The sequence below is a fragment of the Danio aesculapii genome, chromosome 5 (genome assembly GCF_903798145.1).
Source record: "Danio aesculapii chromosome 5, fDanAes4.1, whole genome shotgun sequence".
Taxonomy (NCBI): domain Eukaryota; kingdom Metazoa; phylum Chordata; class Actinopteri; order Cypriniformes; family Danionidae; genus Danio; species Danio aesculapii.
Window position 1 is genome coordinate 14,158,670 of NC_079439.1, and position 21,043 is coordinate 14,179,712.

Sequence of the window (21,043 nt, forward strand, 5' to 3'; positions counted from 1 at the left end):
GTCCTCCAACGTGTTTTTGTCTATGGTTTTTGCTCATTGTTAATGCACTGTCACTTTAATTAGCCAAAAAACATACAAAATTTGTTGAAAAAAATGTTGCTAGAGTACTACGAAAAATTGCTAAATTGGCAACACTGTGCAAATAAATATATTATTCCTCTATCATCGTTATATGACACATAACCATAGCACATAACGAATCATGAGCAACAACAACAACTCGTGTGAATCATCAAATCTGACGAACCAATAGTAGCGCTTCAAAGTTTTGAATAAGCCAATGGGCTTTGAGATGGGCGTTTCCCCGCACAATTCAAGCGTCAGTTGGCTGAAGAATGTAAACGCAGCGTTAGCAACAGTGTGTGCTAATATAATCGCGGATACATTTATTAACAACAACAACAACAACATTTTTTTCTTAATTTATTCCGTGGATGTTCGGATAAAGTGATGGAAACGGTGACTGGTGAAGACGTGACGTTCTCCAAGCTATCTAAGATAGGTAAAGCGCTGTTTTGTTTACCCTAAGTTAGGCTAACGTTAACGTTAGTGCTAAGTTAACGTATATATCACGAACACATTGGTAGATGTTTGCTGTTCCTGTTGATTCACTAGTGTTTATTTTATCATCTTAATTAGTGAAGTGACTTAGCATTGCGTGTTAAGATTTTAATTTAATATAACCAATGAAATGTAGTTTAAATGTGTGTGTAATAACTCCCCTGTGCTCGTGTTTGAGTGAATGAGCCGATGCGTTTGCAATATAAGGGGATGTTTTGACAATAAAAACCGCTTTTTGAATGTAAAGCGATGTAAAATGAGTGAAACAACACGTACTAAGATAATATCCATAAAACTTAAGACTTTTCTTTCCTCCATCAATTCTAACATTTGAAATATGTTATTTAAATCGCTGTCTCTTCTGTAACTGGTCATCATTTCCGAACATTTGTAACATTTTTACGAATGTTAAAAGTAGTAATGCAGATAAGTCATGTTGTCAAAAGTGCTGATTTTCTCTCTTTAAATATGAGCTAATTCAAGACGCGTGCAAATTATTGTAAATTAATTTCCAATTGTGAAGGTGGAGTACAGAATATCTCATCATGTATGACTGTCAAGATGTAAGCTATGCCTAATTTTAGGACATAATCCAAATGGCTTGTGGATAGACTAAGCAAAATATGAATAAACTTTTAAAACGACATTATATTATGCAATAATGACAAACTTGTTACATTATCAGGTATAATATACTGCTACTTATCAAATAAATACATATACATGATAAATATTGAGAAGAAATGTTCAAGACAAACTAGAACACCTGTAAACCTTTAAAATGTAATTTTTGGTATTTGTTTTTGTGTTAAATGTATTTATATATTTATTTATTTTTTATTTTTTCAGAACTTCGCAAACTGAAATTGGCTGAATACTTGGCAGCAAAAGGAAGACTGAAAGTACCCAATCCAAAGTAGGTGGTCTTGTCTTAAATGTGTGTATGTATATTAGGCATGGGGAGATAACCGGTTTCAAGGTTTACAGCTGTTTGGAAAAGTCAAGGTATTAAACAGCTAAACACATAGATATTTAAAAAGTAGATATTTTAGAGCAGTAATACCGTGAAGCAGTGATATTTTTATCCAAGGTTTTCATATCGTCAGAATCTTATACTGGCCCATGGCTAGTATATATATTTATATTTGTTTATTTATAATTAAAAAGTCACATTTCAGTATTTATAACTTGTTTTTTACATTTATAATTTTCTTCTCAAAGACCTTATCTGAAGGGGAAGCCTGTTACAAATAAGCCTGCTGAAAATAATCAGAAGATTAAAATTGTAAGTTGGATAAATTCCTTAATATTTTGTGCTATTTTTTTGTTGAAAGAGTAGATTGTTGAACTGACATGTCTCTGTTTCTGTCAGACTGGTGATGAAAAGGAGAATTGTGGCATCAGTGCTGTAAATGCAAAAGGAGTGACGAGAGTGAAGACACTGGCTGATGTTGATAAAAACACGTCTTTAAAAAAAGGCCTGAACATCCATTCATTAGCCAAAGCTCCGGCGCAGTTTTCCAGTAAACCCTGTAATACTCACCAGGCAGGCTTTCATGCTTTGAGGACAAAAAACAATGGAACGGCTTCTTTTCAAAATCCCAGGCAACTGCTCAAAGCTGAGAAAACTTGCACAACAAGGACTCATCCACAAAGCCTTCAAAATGCCCAAAATAAAGCTCAGCCAGCTTCCCATGTTGCAAATAAGTCTCAGAAATCAAGTCTAGTTTCAGTCTGTGGTTCTTCACACTCTGTATATATAAAATCTTCCGTTAAATGCGCTGATCAAGCATATGATTCAAAGATGGAACAAAAGTCAGCAAGGCTTTTGGGTAAGAAATTAACAGAAACGACCATCAAGACAACCACAACTGCCACTCTGAAGAGTCGGGGGCTGCTCAACACAACTGGAACAAAAATTCAGACAAACAATATTTCTAAAAAACAAACTCTGCAACCCAGATGCCAAAGTGGTGTACCAAAGTATGGCACCCATAGCAGAAATCCTGCACTCATTACCTGGAAATCAAATTCAGCAACAAACAGATCAGGCATAAACCAGAAGAAGGATGTTTCGTGTATTATCACGAAAGCCACAAAGATTCAATCACATAACCCTGTCACAAACAGAGAAACAAGAACTAGTGTATCTAATACCCAGGCAAAACCAGTACAACAACCTAGAAGTCAGAATGTTGTGCCAGTCAGTTCTCAGCGCATTAATCAGAAATCAAATTCGGCCACAAACAGATCAGACATCAATCAAAGAAAGGGTATTTCGTGTATTACCACGAAAGTTGACGGCAAAAAAGCAAGTGTGTCTTCTAAACCTGTAAACCTCAAAGGATCAGCAAACATAAAAACTCAACAGCATGCTACTCTTAATGCAAATAATGCCACTGCTTCTACCAAACTACCCGGTCGAAACACCAGGAGTTGTGTACTTACACAAACTACATCTGAACTCAAAGAGCTCCAGCAGCCTGTTATGATATCCAACCAGATCAAGCCTGCAGTCCAGTTTCAGACCCCTAAATCCAGTATCTGTCCCAGTAATCAGGGTGTCCGAACAGCCCCGGCAGATGGAAAGAAAAGGCTTACCGAAGCTCAGGAGGAAAGACTGTGAGTTTGTTTTTTGTATTTTTTTTGGAAGCATGTTTTCCTGCTATGTCCTTCAAGCATCAACTTTGATCAAATTTTATGCACATTAGAGCAGCACGATAATGGAAAAAAAGCAATATTGTTGAATATTGCGTTAATATTTCTCATGATGTATCTCCCTAGAAAAATGCAATTTTTATTAGCTATGTTTTGAAATCATTTATTTGGTATTAAAATAAACAGGTAAGCAGTATTTTTCAGAACCAATTAATTATAATTCAGACTAAAAAACTGTTAGGTAGGTACAAAGATTTAGTCTATAAAACACTAGACAGGTTGAAAACCTCAGCAGAATATCTAACTGTAATTGGCTGTTGTCATTTTCCTCTCTTGTTTAGACTCCCACCATAAGCATTTATTTTCAGCTCTGGGTCAGGGTGTCCGCTGGGTCTTAAAGTCTTAAAATGTCTTAAATTTCAAACTATTTTGTAGGCCTTCAAAAGTCTTAAATTCACTGAAATATTGTGTTGTAGGTTTTAAATCATTTTAAACGGGTCTTAATTTAAAGCTATTCAATAGGGCTGATATCTATTCAATCACCAACAATACATCTCAATAAAACCTTATTCTTTATATTTAAGTTTTATTTTATTGCAAAGAGATGCAATTCACAACATTTGAAAATGTACTTGAAAGTTCTGGTAAAGTCTCGAAAAAGTCATGGAATTTTAATAGTAAAATGTGTATGAACCCTGTATGGTTCCTCATGATAATATCGGGTCATTAGAAAAAAAATCCTTAGTGTTTAAGCCTGTATAAGTCTAAAATTTCATTCTTAATGGTCTTAAAAAGCTTTCAATTTGACTTGATGAAACTTGCAGATACCCTGTGGGTTCACTTTTGGGCCGCTCCAGCACTACTGGGTAGGTGGGGATAAAGATAGTAAGGCCCAATCCGAATGGTCAAATTTGGATAAACAACCAATACATAAAATAAATGTCATTTATCACTCATGCTTGCATATATAGTTATTATGCAAACAATAATTCAGTGATGTGTTGTGCAGCCCTACTACGAATGAAAACCATACTTAGATTTTTTCCATTGTTGTTTAATAAGGGTTGATGCTAAATTTAGCATCTGTGTCTGAAAGCTTACACAGTTGACTTGTTGCCTGACTGTGTCTTTTCTGATAAATGGTACCAATATAAAGTGTCAAAAGAGCTAGTGGTCAGCTGATAGCAGTGCCTTTTTTTATTTTATTTATTTTTTATTGGCATCAGCTCATCGGTCCATATGGCTGATGTTTTCCATATCCTGCATTTATGCTTCCTCGTTAAGACAAGTCATTTGGATTTGAATCTGAATGTATAAGTTTACATGTTCAAATAAATTAATTTTTATTTCAACATTACATTAGTTACATTATATATTAATTAATGTGCATTGTAGCATTTAATAATCCATGATTGATATCAAAGTTGTTAATATAAATGGACCTGAGCTAAATTGACAATGAAAAGTTGTATTTTTATTTAATCAATTCAATTCAATTCAATTCACCTTTATTTGTATAGCGCTTATACAATGTAGATTGTGTCAAAGCAGCTTCACATAAAAGGTCACAGTAAATAGGAACAGTGTAGTTAAGTTTGTAGTGTTTAAGTTCAGTTCAGTTTAGCTCAGTTCAGTGTGGTTTAATAATCACTACTGAGAGTCCAAATATTGAAGAGCAAATCCAACGATGCGCAGCTCTACAGATCCTGAACCATGCAAGCCAGTGGCGACAGCGGAGAGGGAAAAAAAACTTCACTAAAGGCGGAAGTGAAGAAAAAAAACCTTGAGAGAAACCAGGCTCAGTTGGGCACGACCATTTTAATTTCTCCGCTGGCCAAACGTCTTGTGCAGAGCTGCAGTCTCAGTGGCGGAGGCTGGAAGCTGGCCTCAGCGAAGACTCGTCTGTCTCTGGAGCGTCATAGGAAACAGTCTCATGTTCTCCACTCTTCCATGACCATCGCAGTAGTTGTTCAGGATTCGGCCAGGTCCAGGATATGGAAACCTTGGGATCATCTCGTCGTTGGTCTTGGATCGAATCAGTGACTCTGCATAGTCTGAGGGCCTCGGGAAGAGTATCCCCAGGTGGAAATGGAGAATAAAGAAAATAATTAGCGTAGCTGATGTTCACAGTGTATATCAGCAAGATGCATAACCTGTGTGGAAGCCCCCTAAGTGGTGCACTAAGTGTATGCTTTACTGAACAGATAGGTCTTTAATCTAGTTTTGAATTGGGAGAGTGTGTCTGAGCCTCGGACGTTATCAGGAAGGCTATTCCAGAGTTTAGGAGCTATAAATGCGAAGGCTCGACCTCCTTTACTCGACTTTGCTATTCTAGGTACTACCAGAAGTCCTGAGTTTTGAGATCTTAAAGAGCGAGTTGGATTGTAGCGAGACAGAAGATTGGTTAGATAAGCAGGAGCTAGATTATTTAGAGCTTTATATGTAAGAAGCAATATTTTAAATTCAATACGAAACTTAACAGGCAGCCAGTGTAAGGAGGATAAAATTGGGGTGATGTGATCAAATTTTCTAGACCTGGTTAGAACTCTGGCAGCTGCATTTTGTACTAATTGAAGTTTGTTAATAGAGGATGCTGGGCAGCCAGCAAACAGAGCATTACAGTAGTCCAGCCTAGAAGTCATAAAAGCATGGACTAGCTTTTCTGCATCTGAGATGGATAGCATACTTCGTAACTTAGCTATATTTCTCAGATGAAAGAAAGCAGTTTTTGTGACATGGGAAATATGATTTTTAAAAGTTAAATTGCTGTCTAATATGACACCCAGATCTTTTATAGTAGAACTAACGCTAACTTTGTATCCCTCTAATTGTAGATCGAGTTGTGAGATCTGCTGTGTACAGGATTTAGGCCCAATAAGTAATAATTCTGTTTTGTCTGAGTTTAAGAGAAGATAATTGTTGGTCATCCAGTCTTTAACATCTTTAATACACTCAGTTAGCTTGGACAGATTAGACGTCTCGTCAGGTTTAGTTGAAATATATAATTGAGTATCATCTGCATAGCAGTGAAAGCTGATCCCATGTCTTCTAATAATGTCTCCCAGGGGTAGCATGTATATTGTAAACAGTAAAGGGCCTAAAACTGATGTTAACAATGATTAATGAAGGCTGCAAAGGATGTATTGCATGCTTAATACATGCTGCTAAATGCATTAGGAATTAACTAACAGAACCTTTTTGTATAGTGTTACTGCTTAAATTGCTGCAATACTAAGGACATCAAATGTTGAAAAGCTAGGTCAAAAGTCAAAGTAAAGCATGCTTACACACAGTTGAAGTCAGAATTATTAACCCCCCTGAATTATTAGCCCCCCTGTTTATTTTTTCCCCAATTTCTGTTTAGCGGAGAGATTTTTTTCAACACATTTTTAAACAATAGTTTTAATAACTCATTTCTAATCACTAATTTATTTTATCTTTGCCATGATGACAGTAAATAATATTTTATTAGATATTTTTCAAGACACTTCTGTTCTGCTTAAAGTGACATTTAAAGGCTTAACTAGGTTTATTAGGTTAACTGGGCAGGTTAGGGTAATTAGGCAAGTTAATGTATAACGATGGTTTGTTCTGTGGACTATCAAAAAAAATGAGCTTAAAGGGGTTAATAATTTTGACCTTAAATTAGTTCATAAAAAATTTAAAACTGCTTTTATTCTAGCCGAAATAAAACAAATAAGACTTTCTCCAGAAGAAAAATTATTATCAGACATACTGTGAAAATTTTCTTGTTCTGTTAAACATCATTTGGGAAATATTTGAAAAAGGGGAAAAAAAATTCAAAGGGGCGCTAAATTCTGGAAACTGAACACCAGTCACAACTTTCAGATGCCATATAGGATGGTGGGATAGCTTAGGCAACAGGTAGTGCCAAAATAATAACTTTAACGGGTACTACTGGGTTTTATCCACATCTCTCTTTCTCAAAATCAAATTCAAAAATAGCTTTATTGGCATGACGTTTAATTCCTCCTGATGACTTGAAACCCACCATCAATTTGTACATAAACGAAACATGGCAAAGAGAATGGGACAACTGCATCAACAACAAATTATATGAAATTAACCCGAAAATAAATGAAAGACATTTAGCAAATTATAATTTCGAAACCAGGCATGATCAGACGGTCTATACCAGATGTCGAATTGGACATTCTAGGTCGACACATTCATATTTATTAAATAACGAAGAATCACCTAAATGTAATAACTGCCAGACTGCTCTTACCATCAAGCATATTTTGTTGGAATGTAGAAGTTTAAATTCCATTAGACAAATTTTTTTATAAGGAGAGCACTTTGATGGACATTTTCTAAAAGGTACCACCAGGAAGAGTTTTACATTTTTTTTATCAAAAATAGAACTGAAAAAACTAATTTAACTTTGAAAATCTTTTTTTGTAAATTTTATCTATTTATATTTTATATATTTGTCTAAGTAATTTTATTTTATTTTTTTAATATAATACAAATTTGTTTTTATCATGTAATAGTTTAATGTATATCCATTTGGCCACGAAATAGCCATAAGTTGCTGATGTGGCAATAAATATGTAATAAATAAATAAATTATTGACATGACAAATGTATTGCCAAAGCATTTGTAAAGTTTACATTAAAAAGAACATAGTAAACACAGTAAATGGTAATAGTAAAAAATGCCATATTATTCTCTCTTACAGTTTATTATCTATCTGTATATTACTGTTGATGATCTAAAATACATGGGTCACACTTTACAATAAGGTTTCATTAGTTAATGTATTTACTAACATGAACTACGTATGAACAATACTTGTACAGCACTTGCTAATCATACTTCAATATTTAATAACGCATTATTTAAATTCCAGATATTTCTTGTTAACATAGTTCTAGCTAATGCACCGTCAGTTAACATTGACTAACAATGAACTATTTTCATTAACTAGCATACTGTAATGCGTTGTTTATTGTTTGTTCATGTTAGTAAATGCATTACCTAAAACATATTTATTGTAATGTACAATTTGTCATTACATCATCCATCCATTGTTTCATCCGTCTATCTGTCCATCTATATATTTATCTACAGTATCTATCTATTATTACATTATCCATCCATCATTACGATCCATCCGTCCGTCTGTCATTACGTTCCATCCATCCATCCGTCATTACATCCATCCATCCGTCATTACATCCATCCATCCGTTATTACATCCATCCATCATTACATCCATCCATCCGTTATTACATCCATTCATCCATCCATCATTGTTCCATCCGTCATTACGTTCCATCCATCCTTTCATCTGGTATTACATCATCCGTCCGTCCGTCTGTTATTACATCATCCATCCATCCATTCATTATTACAATATTCATCCATCCATCCATCCATCTATTATTACATTATCTGTCTGTCTGTCTGTCTAGCTATCTGTTATTACATCATCCATCCATCATTATGATCCATTGTTCTGTCCGTAATCACGTTTCATCCATCTGTCCGTCATTACATTCCATCCATCCGTCATTACATTCCGTCCATGCGTCATTGCATCATACCGTTATTACGTCCATCTGTCCGTCATTTCCTTCATCTACCATTACATCCATCCATCCATCCATTATTACGATCAATCTGTTTGTCATTACATTCCATCCATCCATCCATCCGTCATTATATTCCATTCATCCGTCATAACATCCATCCATCCATTATTGCATGCATTCATCCATCAATCATTGTTCCATCCATCTGTCTGTCATTACGTTCCATCCATCCATCTGTTATTACATCATCCGTCCGTTATTACATCATCCATACATCCAATCATTATTACATCATCCATTCATCCATCCATCCATCTCTTATTGCATTTATCCATCTATCTATCTCCATCCATCCATCCGTCATTACGTTCCGTCCATCCGTCATTACATCCATCCGTTATTACATCCATCTGTCCGTCATTTCCTACATCCATCCATCCATCCATCTGTTATTACATCCATCCATCCATTCGTTATTACATCCGTCCATCCATCCATTATTACATCCATCCATCCACCCAACTATACAGTATTTTAGTGTAATTTAATTATTATATGTATAATTAAATTATTTCTTCATTTATACGATTTAAATGCTGACAATCTTATATTGTTCGGTACAATTTTCTGTTGGCTACAATATAAACATAAATTATGCTTTTTGTGTATTTAAATTTGCCATTATATTTTATGGATGCCCATGACCCAGTCAAAAGAAACTAGTGGCCTATTTTTTGGTCACCACCTGAGAACCACTAGTGGTTTTCTCAACATTTCTTTCTGAAAACAAGTGTTTTTAATAATTAATTTAACCTCTAAATACATTTTTGTGGGTTTGGAACAACTTGATGATGATTAAATTAACAGGATTAAATTTTTTTTCAATTGAACTCTTCCTTATATGTATGACAATGTAAAATTGTCTTAATTATAGTGTATGGTTCAGCCATTAACATTATTGATGTCTGCAGGCGTAAGCTCCAGGAGTGGCGTGAGTCGAGGGGCATTACATATAAACGTCCCCCCATGCCCGTCCGACTGGTGAGGAGAAAGACAGTCTCAACAATTCCTCAGCCATACTGGACCTCAATGGAGAATGAAGACGAAGTTCAAGACATTGTCTTTGCTGTTGAGCGATCGTTAGATGACTGCATTCAGTTATTACAACAGGTATTTACCTTTTATAATAAACTGTGCATCACTGTGATGAGTGATGCAACAAAGCATGTTCTTCAATGAAAGTCTGATTCTGTTTACAGTGAAATCTGACTGGGGCTAAGTCACATACCAAAATGCTGGTATTTGATACAATTTTTCTGACTGGTAGACGGTGTGCCAGCATTTCACATTTTTGCTTTCTTACTGACAAATTATGAAATCTCAGGTTAAGACATGAGGTAAATCTAGTAGTGACACGCATTTTGACATTTGTTTGGATGGGTTAATTTTCTCATGTGAGGACATGCAGCTGTTTGTGGTTTAGATCTGGACTGGGGTCCATATGCGGTGAGCAGTTGCATATAAAAAAAAAAAAAACTGTTGAAACTAAAAAGGGAAAGTGGGAAAAAGTTTGGCCTAGTATGGTGACCCATGTTTTTTTACTCTGCGTTTAACCCATTCAAATGCACAGGCTCGCACACACGCACACGAAACACTGAAAACTGGGATTTTGCAGGTCTTAAAGGGACGGTTCACTGCAAAATTATTATTTACTCAGGCAAGTGGTTTCAAACCTTTGAGATGCCTTCTGTTGAACACAAAACAAACCCTTTAACTATTTCCTTACATAGTAGGAAATACAAATACTGTGGAAGTCAGTGGTTACAGATTTCCAATGCTTTTTCAAAATACCTTCTTTTGTGTTTAGCAGAAGAAAGAAACTCCATAAAGGTTTGAAAGGGTGAGTAAATGATGAAGGAAATTACATTTTTGAGGGAACTTTCCCTTTAAAAGGACCTAAAAATTCTTAATTCACACTACCACAGTTTTCAGTGTTGAAGTTCAGTTTAGTTTAGTTCAGTGTGGTTTAATATTCACTGCTGAGAGTTAAAACACTGAAGAGCAAATCCATCGATGCAAGTCCAAATGAACAAAATAAAGTGAGTTATGGTTAAAACATGGTATCAGTGGGTTATGAAAATTAGATTTCCTTTTGAATTAAGTTACATTTTCAAGATATGGTATAATTTTCCAAGAAAAGAGACTTTACATCTGAATCTTGCCTTTCAAATCAGTTCAGCTTACTTTAAAAATTAAGGCCCAATCCCAGTTCTATTTTTGTAACCCTACCCCTTCCCCTTGGCCCTTAAAACCAAGTGTGAAGGGGAAGGGCTTTTAAAAATTACCCCTAAGAAATGGGACGGCACTACACACCTGCACACTTCATCATATGTCATTGAGATCTTTTGCTTCATATGAGATCAGATGATCACGACTGCTGAAGTTATTCCAGTTGCTTTATGTTTTGGTATTTATCTTCAAGAAATCACTGTAGGCATATATCATGTTATCAAAACGATCTAAAATGGCAATAAGATCGTAAATGTACTGCGCATTTACACAGATGCCATATTCATCCATGTAAACACACCAAAAACAAGATTAACATTATAATGGCTCGTTTTCACTGACTGGTACGGTTCGGGACAGTATGGGTCACCTTTATCAGGCTTGCGTTTCCACTACCAAGGGTACCCTTTTGGTGGGTGTGGTGTATGACAAAGTTTCAGTCGCATCATTCTCGCTCGAGGAAATGTCTACAATAAAGCTGTACGGGTCGCTCGCATATCATATGCAAAGCACTTCTCACAAAACAGAAGCTTTACACACATAAATACTTGTGTATAAATGTTTATTACTAACTTTTCTAGGAACATGAGTTGATTATAACTGCAGATCAATGACGAGGCGAAATAGCCTACTGTAGCGTCTGTAATTATCTCAAATAAATAAATAAATGAACATATATAAACACATACGCAGGTTATTATCATCAGCTCAACAAGTTTATTTCAGATATAGACGCGCGGCGAGCGCAAGGAAGAAAGCGAAACCTCTCGCCCTTCAGACTGCCTCATAAAAAACTACGAGGCACAGGGTAGATTCTGCTCTTCTCCATTTCTTTGTGGCTGTTCATCAAGATGACGACAAGGTTTGTTTGAGCCTGGATCGACCATGGCTCGTTATTATATGTATATATAATTCCGCTGTAATCTCTCGGCTGTGTGTATTTTAAACATGGCGGGTTTTTTGTTTTCATTCTGGCTTGTTGCGTAAGTGAATGACGTATCTCTGTAAACCGATAGCGTTCAGCTGCGCATCTAGCTCCGTCTTTTGGTACCCTTTCTCGTGTTTAGTACCCTTTCGAAAGGGTGCCGAAAAAGTGGTACGGTACAGTTCGGTTCGGTATGCCTTTTGACAGTGGAAACGGCCATAAAGCGTACCGTACCACTCAGTGGAAACGGGCCATAAGAGACACTGTAAAAAGGTCAATCCCAGCCACTAGACTTTGCTGACAGGGTATTCAAGTGTCATCGAGTGACAGAATGTTGTGAGACTACTATACAGGAGTTATTATTATGGATTATAGATAGCGTAATTTAGCGGTTTTTATTTTAGCTTTTTTTTATTTTAAAGCATGGCGGTAAAACACAAACGCCGTTATGAATGTATTAAAACATATGCTTGTTTGTTGTAAAAATTTGGAATAATGACAAAAAATACAAATTTGTGGATCTCTTTACTTCCGGGTGCAGTTATCCTGCCATTGTGGCTGGTGTATTCTGGAAAATTTTCTTAGCCCTTGCTTTTGAGTGTGGTCCTGAAAAATCTCTGTTCTAAGGGCTATCTACCCCTTCCCCTTAGCCCTACACCTTCAAGCTAAAGAGAATTGGGACACCCTTACCCCTTCACGGGAACGTGCAAAATGAAGGCTAAAGGAAAGGGCTAAGGGGTAGAATTGTAATTGAGGCAGAGTGTTTAAAAATTTACCCCTAAGAAATGGGACACCACTACAACACCAGCACACTTCACTTGAGATCAGACGATCGCGACTACTGTAGTTATTCCAGTTGCGTTATTTTTTGGTAGCCTATTTATCTTCAGGAAATCACTGAAGGCAACAATATCATGTTATTATCATGATATAATGTGGCAATAATATTGTAACTGTACTGTGCATTTACACCGGGGCCATATTCATTTAAAACATTCATTTTAAATACACAAAAACAATATTACCATCATACTAGACACTGTAAAAAGGTCATTCCTAGCCACTAGACGTTCTGACGGGGTATTCAAGTGTCAGATGTGAAAGTATGTTGTGGGACTGCTATACAGGAGTTATTTTTTTATGGATTATAGATAGAGAATTAAGAGTTTTTAAGAATTTTTTAATTAAGAATTAAGAATTAATTCTAATTAATTTTAATTAAGAATTAAGAATTTTTTTATTTTTATTTTTTAACATTATGGTAAAACACGAACGTCATTATGAATGTGTTAAAACACACTTGTTTGTTGTAAAAATATTCGTAATAATGACAAGTGTGGTTCTGAAAAAGCTCAGTTTCTTGGTCTAACTAGCCCTAACAAGGGGTAAAGGGAAGGCCTAAGAGGTGGAATTGGGATTGGGCCTATAACTTTTATGTAGTATGATTAGATTGTAAAGTAAGAGTTATTTCCAAATTCTAGTTAAACTGTTTCTAGTAAAAATAATGATTGAAATGTAATATATTTTCAAACTGTTGTAAATAATACAATTGTGTTTTCCCCTAGACATTTACATTCAGAGTAGGGCTGCACAACATATCATTTCAGCATCCTTATTGCAATGTGAGAATCTGCAAGTGAATTCAAACCATATAGACACAAGAAATTATAGTTTGCCACTTTAACAAAGATGAATTGTGCCTTACTATTTATACAATGAAGACTATACTGTCTTATTTTACTTTTGATTATTGAATTTATGAACCTCGATACTGTTAGACTTCACTGAAAACCATAAATCGCTTTTTATTTCATGCTTATCTTCTTTGATTGATCTTATTTTATTTTTTTTTGTATAATTTTGTACATTCTACGCAGATTCAGTAAAAATCATCCAAATCAATGTAAAATTATGAATTCTTTCCAAATAGTGTTTAATTGTATTCATATCGCAATATATATATTACAGAAAAACAAAATATTGCGATGTCACTTTTTTCCAATATCGTGCAGCCCTAATTCAGAGAACATACATTGATGTATTTTGCCTTGATGTCTTTTAATAAATGACTACTCTTCATATATAAATGCTATAAATGTATAACTAGAATCTATTTGGCTATCCCAAATGAAGTTTAGCTTATTATTGTTCTTTTTGGACTGATGTTGGTGTGCGTTTTCTTTCTTTTCTTTTTTTAATACTCTACACTGTTTTCAGTAAATGCCTTTTATAGGTTTCAAATAAACACACTTGCAGTAATATGCTTAAAAACATTACAGATTTTCTGTAACTAATCTAAGAATGACTGGTAATGAGTGTGTTTACTAAACCATGATTATTCTTTACTTACCAAAAACCAACCTCCGTTTTCAATCTTAGTTTTTTATATTAGCCATTCCGGTTTATCGGATAAAAGCCAAGTGCTTTCCTTCATCTTGCGTAAATGGACCATGATGTTTACCACCATATCTTTTCACCATTCTCACAGCTCTGGATTTAATACGTTTCCCACACTTCTTGAAAGTACTTGAATGAACTTTACATGAATTTAAGGCCTGGAATGAGCTTAAAAATAAACATAGGTCCTTGAAAGTGCTTGAATTTAAAGTTTATGGTTTTATTTCAAAAATTGTACTGTGCTGCTTTTAAAAACTGAACGTTTGTGAATTGTTGCAAATTTATTAAAAAATAAAAACCTGAAAAATCACATGTACATAAGTATTGACAGCATTTGCTCAATACTTTGTTTATGCACCTTTGGGAGCAATTACAGCCTTAAGTCTAACCCTAAGCTTATAGGAAATTTCAGAGCAGCAGAAATTTTTCTGTAACCTTTCCCAGCCTTGTGCCTCGAGACAATCCTGTCTCTGAAGTCTACAGACAACTCCTTTGTCTTCATGCTTGGTTTGTGCTTTAACATGCACAGTCAACCCTGGGACCTTATATAGACAGGTGTATGCCTTTTCAAATCATGTCCAATCAACTGAATTTAGCACAGGTGAACTCCAATAAGCTGCTGAAACATGTCAAGAATGATCAGTGGAAATGGAATGTACCTGAGCTCAATCGGCAAAGGCTGTGATTACTGATGTACATGTGATTATTTTTTATTTTTTTAGGTTTAAAAAAAAAATGTTTTATAAATTTGCAACAATTAAAAAACCTTTTTTCACATTGTCATTATGGGGTATTGTCTGTAGAATTTTGAGGAAATAAATGAATTTGATCCATTTTGGAATAAGGCTGTAACATAAAAAAATGTGGAAAAAGTGAAGCGCTAGGAATACTTTCTGGATGCACTGTAAATCTCTTGTAAAAGACCGCCAAAGCAGACTTAAAGGCATATTTAAAACAGCATAAAAAGGGCACTTTATTTCATACAAATGTGGGTCATTTAAGATGTTTTCCTCTGGGTGTTCAAAAGCATATCAAAACTTCTTCCAATGTTTTTATTTATTTATTTTTTTAATTTGACAGGGTTTCCCAGTAGAGCAGGTCCGAGATGTGATGTCTCGTGTGCCGATGGCGCAGAAGTTTGCTAAATACTGGATCTGCCAGGCAAGACTAATGGAAAGAGAAGGAAATCTAGAAGTCTTGTCTTTGTTTGAGGAGGCCATTCGTGTTGTGCGGGAGGTCAGTCTTTTTATCTTTTACACATATACTTGTTGAATTAATGTTGTTTTGATTTGCTTGTGAATTGTATTCTAGTAATCTGAGAATACTCAAAAGAATTTTTCTCTTGGCCTTTTTGTGAAAGAACATGCCATGTAATTATTTCCAGTTACTTTTTAGACAACTTACAGGAAAGGAAGTTGCTGTTATCCAGATACATGTGCAAATAAATGATGTTTCGCAACTTCAGAGTAACAGACTTGTTTTCTTTTGATTTGATCTTTATTTGCAGCCTGTGGACGAGCTTCGCGCTGTGATATTTGAGATCCTTAAAAAGAAACAGAGTCAGGGTAAGCGGATGAGTAACCTGTCATTGCTCAATCACTTTCATCTGGCAAGTATTAACAAAGTGTGAATTTCCTGTAATTGAAAAATACTTTCAGCAGCACCATTTCTCCAGGCTTCAGTGTCACATAATTCTTCAGAAATAATGTGAACATGCTGATTTGCAGCCAGTAAATGGGGTTTCCAAGGTCATGGAACTTTCTGGAGTAATAGCGTGGAGTTTGAAAAGGTCTATTGCAGTCAGCCAGTTTTATTTTAGATTGGTCTGAGTGATGGAATATCAGGGATTTTTTTTGTTTGTAATCTTTATGTTGTACTTACTTCCCGTATATAAATTATTATTTTTTTTTTCTGTACAGTGTTTTTTTTTTTATCATGTTGTTTCATCATCTTTACACTCAGGTCAGTCTCCTGTTTCAAAAGAGTCTGAAGAGGCAGAGACCACAGTGGATGATGAACACGAAGACGGTGACCTCATGTGTACCCCGAAACCTGTTGGTGCCCTCATATGTGGAGTGAGGGGAGACTCGTCTGTTGTCAAATATAAAATTACAGCCACTCCAGGGTACGACACACTCACACATCTCTTACACAGTACAATCTGAGCTTGTATATGTTAAACATTGTTTTTGGATGTAACTACTTTTTGATTAACGCTATGTTTTACATAGAAAATAATTGTAAACTATAGCTTAAATGAAATGCAATCATCCAGAGGCTAACATCAGTGTAGAATTTTTTTTTCTTTCATAAATGGTACAATTTAAACTAATATGGAAGAGGATAGGAGGAAGAATGTGAAGCTGAATTTTTAATCCTTGCAGAAGACGCTAAAGAGAATTAAAGACTGTACAATGTGCGAGAGCTCCTACATGTTACCTGAGCACTAACAGGTAGACAACGAATTTGCTGCAAACAATCACTTTTGTGTGAAATATATGTGTCCTAATAGTGTTTTTAGCAGCGTGGGACTCATATATTACTGTCAACATCTCAAAAAATGTGTTTTGGTGTTTCGTGACCCTTATAATAGTATTACGGTACAGAAGTTGAACAAGCAAATGTAAAAAAAAAACACTAGTCTTCATCATATTAATACTTCTATTGAATTAACCTTTATTAAAGTTACAAATCTGACAGTTTCTTACACAGTCAGTCAATCAGTCCAGTCAAAACAATGGCAGAGCGAGATTGTAAACAAAGTCATGTGTCAATTAGTTTTTACACTAATATTTTCTTTTTTTATTTAAAACTTTTTTTTTTATATGAATGTATGATCTCTTTGGTTTCTCTGTTGTTTTGTTAGCTCAGCTATATTGTAAATGAGGCCGCTACCTCAATGTACGTCCACGTTTAAAATAAATTAAAAAATACTCTCTTTTGAAGCTATGTTTTAAAATGCACTACTTTTTTACATTTATTAGACACAAGGTGTATTTGCAAAAGTATTGGTATCGGATCAGTATCACGATACCGGCCTGAAGGGCTAATAAATAAATGTTTTTGAAATAATCCATTGAGCTATGCTGTCAGATAGTGATTACTCACAAGCAGTGATGCAAGGAGTACTGAGAAATTATACTCAAGTAAAAGTACCATTGCTTGCCCAAAAATGTAGTGTGAGTAAAAGGATCTGTTGTAAATATTACTCAAACACTAAAAAGTCATACATTTTTTAAGTACTGAAGAGTAGTGAGTATTATGCTGTGAAAAATTTATTCGTTTACATACAATTTGTGCCCATGTGTGTAAAAATGTAACCTTATGTAGTGCATTTTGTTATTGTTTAAGGATATTCTGTTTTTAGTCATCATACAGTAGACATCATCATCTGAACACTCTGGGCTGTATTTTAACGATCTAGGCGCAAAGTCTAAAGCGCATGGCGCAAAAGCATTAAGGGAATGTTCGAAATCCACTTTTGCAGTTTAAGGGACGGAAGAATACGATCTGCGCCCTGGCGCATGGTCTAACAGGGTGGTTTGTTCTCGTGATGAGTTATTGGTGTCTTTCGAGTATAACGTGCAGTAAACAAATCGAGTCTCATCTTATATTCCCATTAAGAGTCAGTTGCGTCGCACCATGGCACATTTGCTATTTACTTGGCGGACTTTGTAAGTGGAAAAACTGAATGGCAAAACTGAACTCTTCACTAGCGAGAATTAAGAACGAGCCTCCTCCATTCAGCCTCTTTACTTTTACTCTTTACTTTACTCCTTTACTTTCATGGATAAGGAAACAGTGTTGTACGCACTGAACGCAAAGATTTGTTTCAAAACTATTTCTAAATTCAGTTCTAATTTCCAACAAATGAATAATTGAACAATAATAACAGAGTGTCAAAAAACTGAGTTTTATTAAAACGCGCGTCCTATTCTTATGCCCCATATAGTGATGCAGACGTCTCCAAAACCCGACAAGTGGACAAATCTAAACTTGTTTTTGTTAAAACAAATATAAATATGCAAATAATAATTATAACATTATAATAAAAATCTAATTAACACGAATAAACTGAAAAACCACTGCCTCCATACCCAGGGGGCTTTTTTATGTTGTAAATATTAATTTTTGTAACATTTTAATACTTTAATTTTTTCATTTGTAAGGATATTTGTGTATTGCTGTACATCCTGTGGATTTTGAACGATTGGACCTGCATAACTGGTGCATAACCAACATGCTCTATGCTGAACTTTAGACCAGCTTTTTTTGGTCAAAAGTGTATTTCAGTTCTCCAAAATAGCAGTGCACCAACAATGCACCTTAACACACCTCCTTTTTAAACTGGAACACCCATGAGTTTACTATTTAAACAATGTGGCACAAAGCGGGAAAATTAGGGTTGCGCTGGTCTGAAAATAATAATAATACATTTTATTTATAGCACGCTTTTCTCAGACCCAAAGCGCTAACAGGCATACAAGGCAAACAAAGCACAACAATAGAAACATCAAAAAAAGACTACAATAAAACAATAAAATATGAACGATTCAATTCAATTGGATGATAAAATTAACAAAAATGATCAATCTAAGTTAAAAGCAACGGTAAAATGGTGAGTCTTGAGAAGTTTTTTTAAAACGTTCCAGAGAAACGGCATGCCTAATACTGATGGGTAGGCCATTCCATACCTTAGGGGCACTGTAATAGTCTTCAGTTTACAGCGTGGCTGATACAACAAAAGTCCAGATGAAAAACGAAGACAAATAGCAACAAATCGCACCGAACACGTTGTGCGCCTTATTGCACCAGGTGAATGATAGGGCCCAATCTCTCTGTGTGTGTGTCTCACAATCATTGCATGTGATTTCATGTCTTCTTGCACACTTTTATTGTTTCTGTACATGTTTGCTACATTTATAAATTTGCCGTGTCGTGAGGTTGTTCTGAATATGATTTTTGTACCCACGATTTGATTGGATGGGAATCCCTAGGTTCTTAATGTTTTAAATATTACAAACTAAATTTTATGCTTTAAAAAGTCTTAAATTCACTGAAATATTGTCTTGTAAGTCTTAAATAATTTTAAATAGGTCTTTATGTAAAGCTACCCAATCGATCCAACACACATCCAATCAACCAACAACACATCTCAATAAAACTTTAAGCAAAACTATATTCATAACTAGTTTTATAACAGAGTTTTTTTATATGTTGAAAAAACATTCATGTATACAACTAGGGTCTGCTTGTTTTGACACATTATTTAAAATATGCGGCTAAGAAATGACTAATTAGACTATTTAGTTTTTCTGCTGGGTGATTAAAAAATCCTTAGTGTTTAGCCCTATACAAGTCTGAAATTTCATTCTTTGCGGTCTTAAAAAGGCCTTAAAGTCTTAAATTTGACTTTGTGGTACCTGCAGAAACCCTGAACTGATAATTCTACCAATTAAATGTAAAAAAAAAAAAAAATTAGTGGAGTAAAAGTACCGGTAGAGCACTAAAAATGCACCTAAGTGAACGTTCACTTTTTTTTATTACTACTTAGCAAAGTACAATTCCTGAAAAAAACTACTTCATTACAGTAATTTGAGTATTTGTAATTTATTAATTTGTTTTTCTCAGCTAAGCCATGATGGTCGTTAGATGCTGTAATTGAAGTAAAATCTTTCTTCTGTGTTTTAGGGGGAAAAGGAGTCAGCAGGGAGCAGAACCAGGTCAAGTAGATGGTCACGAAATCCGCTTCTTCACCCCAGTGCGCCGTTCAGTGCGTATTGAGAAAACCGCTCGGCGTTACCCAACAGCCTTGCAGGAGCACGACCCCTGCGTGACCTCTATGTGTGACCTTGCAGGTGAGAGTAAGGAAGAGGTCCATGGTGACCCACAACCCCAAAACTCTCCATTGTATGTGTACCGGGAGAATGAAGCACTGAGAGACTGTGTCCAGGTTAAACTGGTTTATCCAGAGGAGGTTGAATCATGATAATAACCGTTATCATATTTTAATCTCGATTTCCCAACAGGAAGCAATCAATCGTTTGTTATTGTTTTTAATTAGATTGTACTACACGTGTTTTGCACTATGATGACATTCAGCCAAGTTTATATATCGCTTGATACGTTTTAGCTTGAAGTTCAGACTTTCTCTACACTGGTTAAATGCTTCCTAACTGGTTGATAGCTACAATGATATGCTATGATATATCCAAGTATTAAAAGGTTAGTTGAAACCAAAATTAGACTGTGATTGTGGTTTACTCAAACTCAAATGTTGTTCAAAAACATTAAGACAGTTGCTCATCTTAAAAATAACATTATTTGTGTTCCAAAGATGGAACACGGGCAAGTAAATATGCTTTATTTTGCTGTGTGTATATAGGAAAACAGTGATTGCAGAATGGGCAACTTCAAATTTTTACATCAAACACTGACGTAAAAATTTGAAGTTGCCCATTCTGCAAAGAGTTCAACAACAAAAAAGAAGTTAATTATTCAATGAATCAGAGACTTGATTCGTCTAGCTTATTCTTTTGACTTCAGCTATAATTAAAATCACTTATGCAATTTTTTAAAATAAAAGCAATTAAAATTTTTGATGAGACTACTTGAATGGCTTTTAGAGTAATCTAGATATTCTTTAGTATTTCT

General features: G+C 35.1%; 1 protein-coding gene across 1 annotated transcript; it reads left to right on the forward strand.

Annotated features, from left to right (window-relative positions):
• The first annotated feature begins 336 nt into the window (after window positions 1–336).
• Window positions 337–20,662, forward strand: ckap2l (cytoskeleton associated protein 2-like). Its single transcript, XM_056457422.1, has 9 exons — window positions 337–502; window positions 1,411–1,477; window positions 1,783–1,846; window positions 1,934–3,183; window positions 9,750–9,948; window positions 15,470–15,625; window positions 15,897–15,954; window positions 16,352–16,514; window positions 20,081–20,662. Exons 1-9 carry the CDS (start codon window positions 451–453, stop codon window positions 20,376–20,378), a joined length of 2,307 nt encoding a protein of 768 aa, XP_056313397.1. The 5' UTR covers window positions 337–450; the 3' UTR covers window positions 20,379–20,662.
• Window positions 20,663–21,043: the final 381 nt, after the last annotated feature.

What these genes read in the sequence shown, in the direction of transcription:
- ckap2l (XM_056457422.1), top strand. Translation starts at nt 451, where the DNA reads ATGGAAACGGTGACTGGTGAAGACGTGACGTTCTCCAAGCTATCTAAG. An exon ending in CTGAAAGTACCCAATCCAAA is followed by an intron (nt 1,478 to 1,782) that starts GTAGGTGGTCTT and finishes TTCTTCTCAAAG; the next exon opens with ACCTTATCTGAAGGGGAAGC. An exon ending in ATAATCAGAAGATTAAAATT is followed by an intron (nt 1,847 to 1,933) that starts GTAAGTTGGATA and finishes TGTTTCTGTCAG; the next exon opens with ACTGGTGATGAAAAGGAGAA.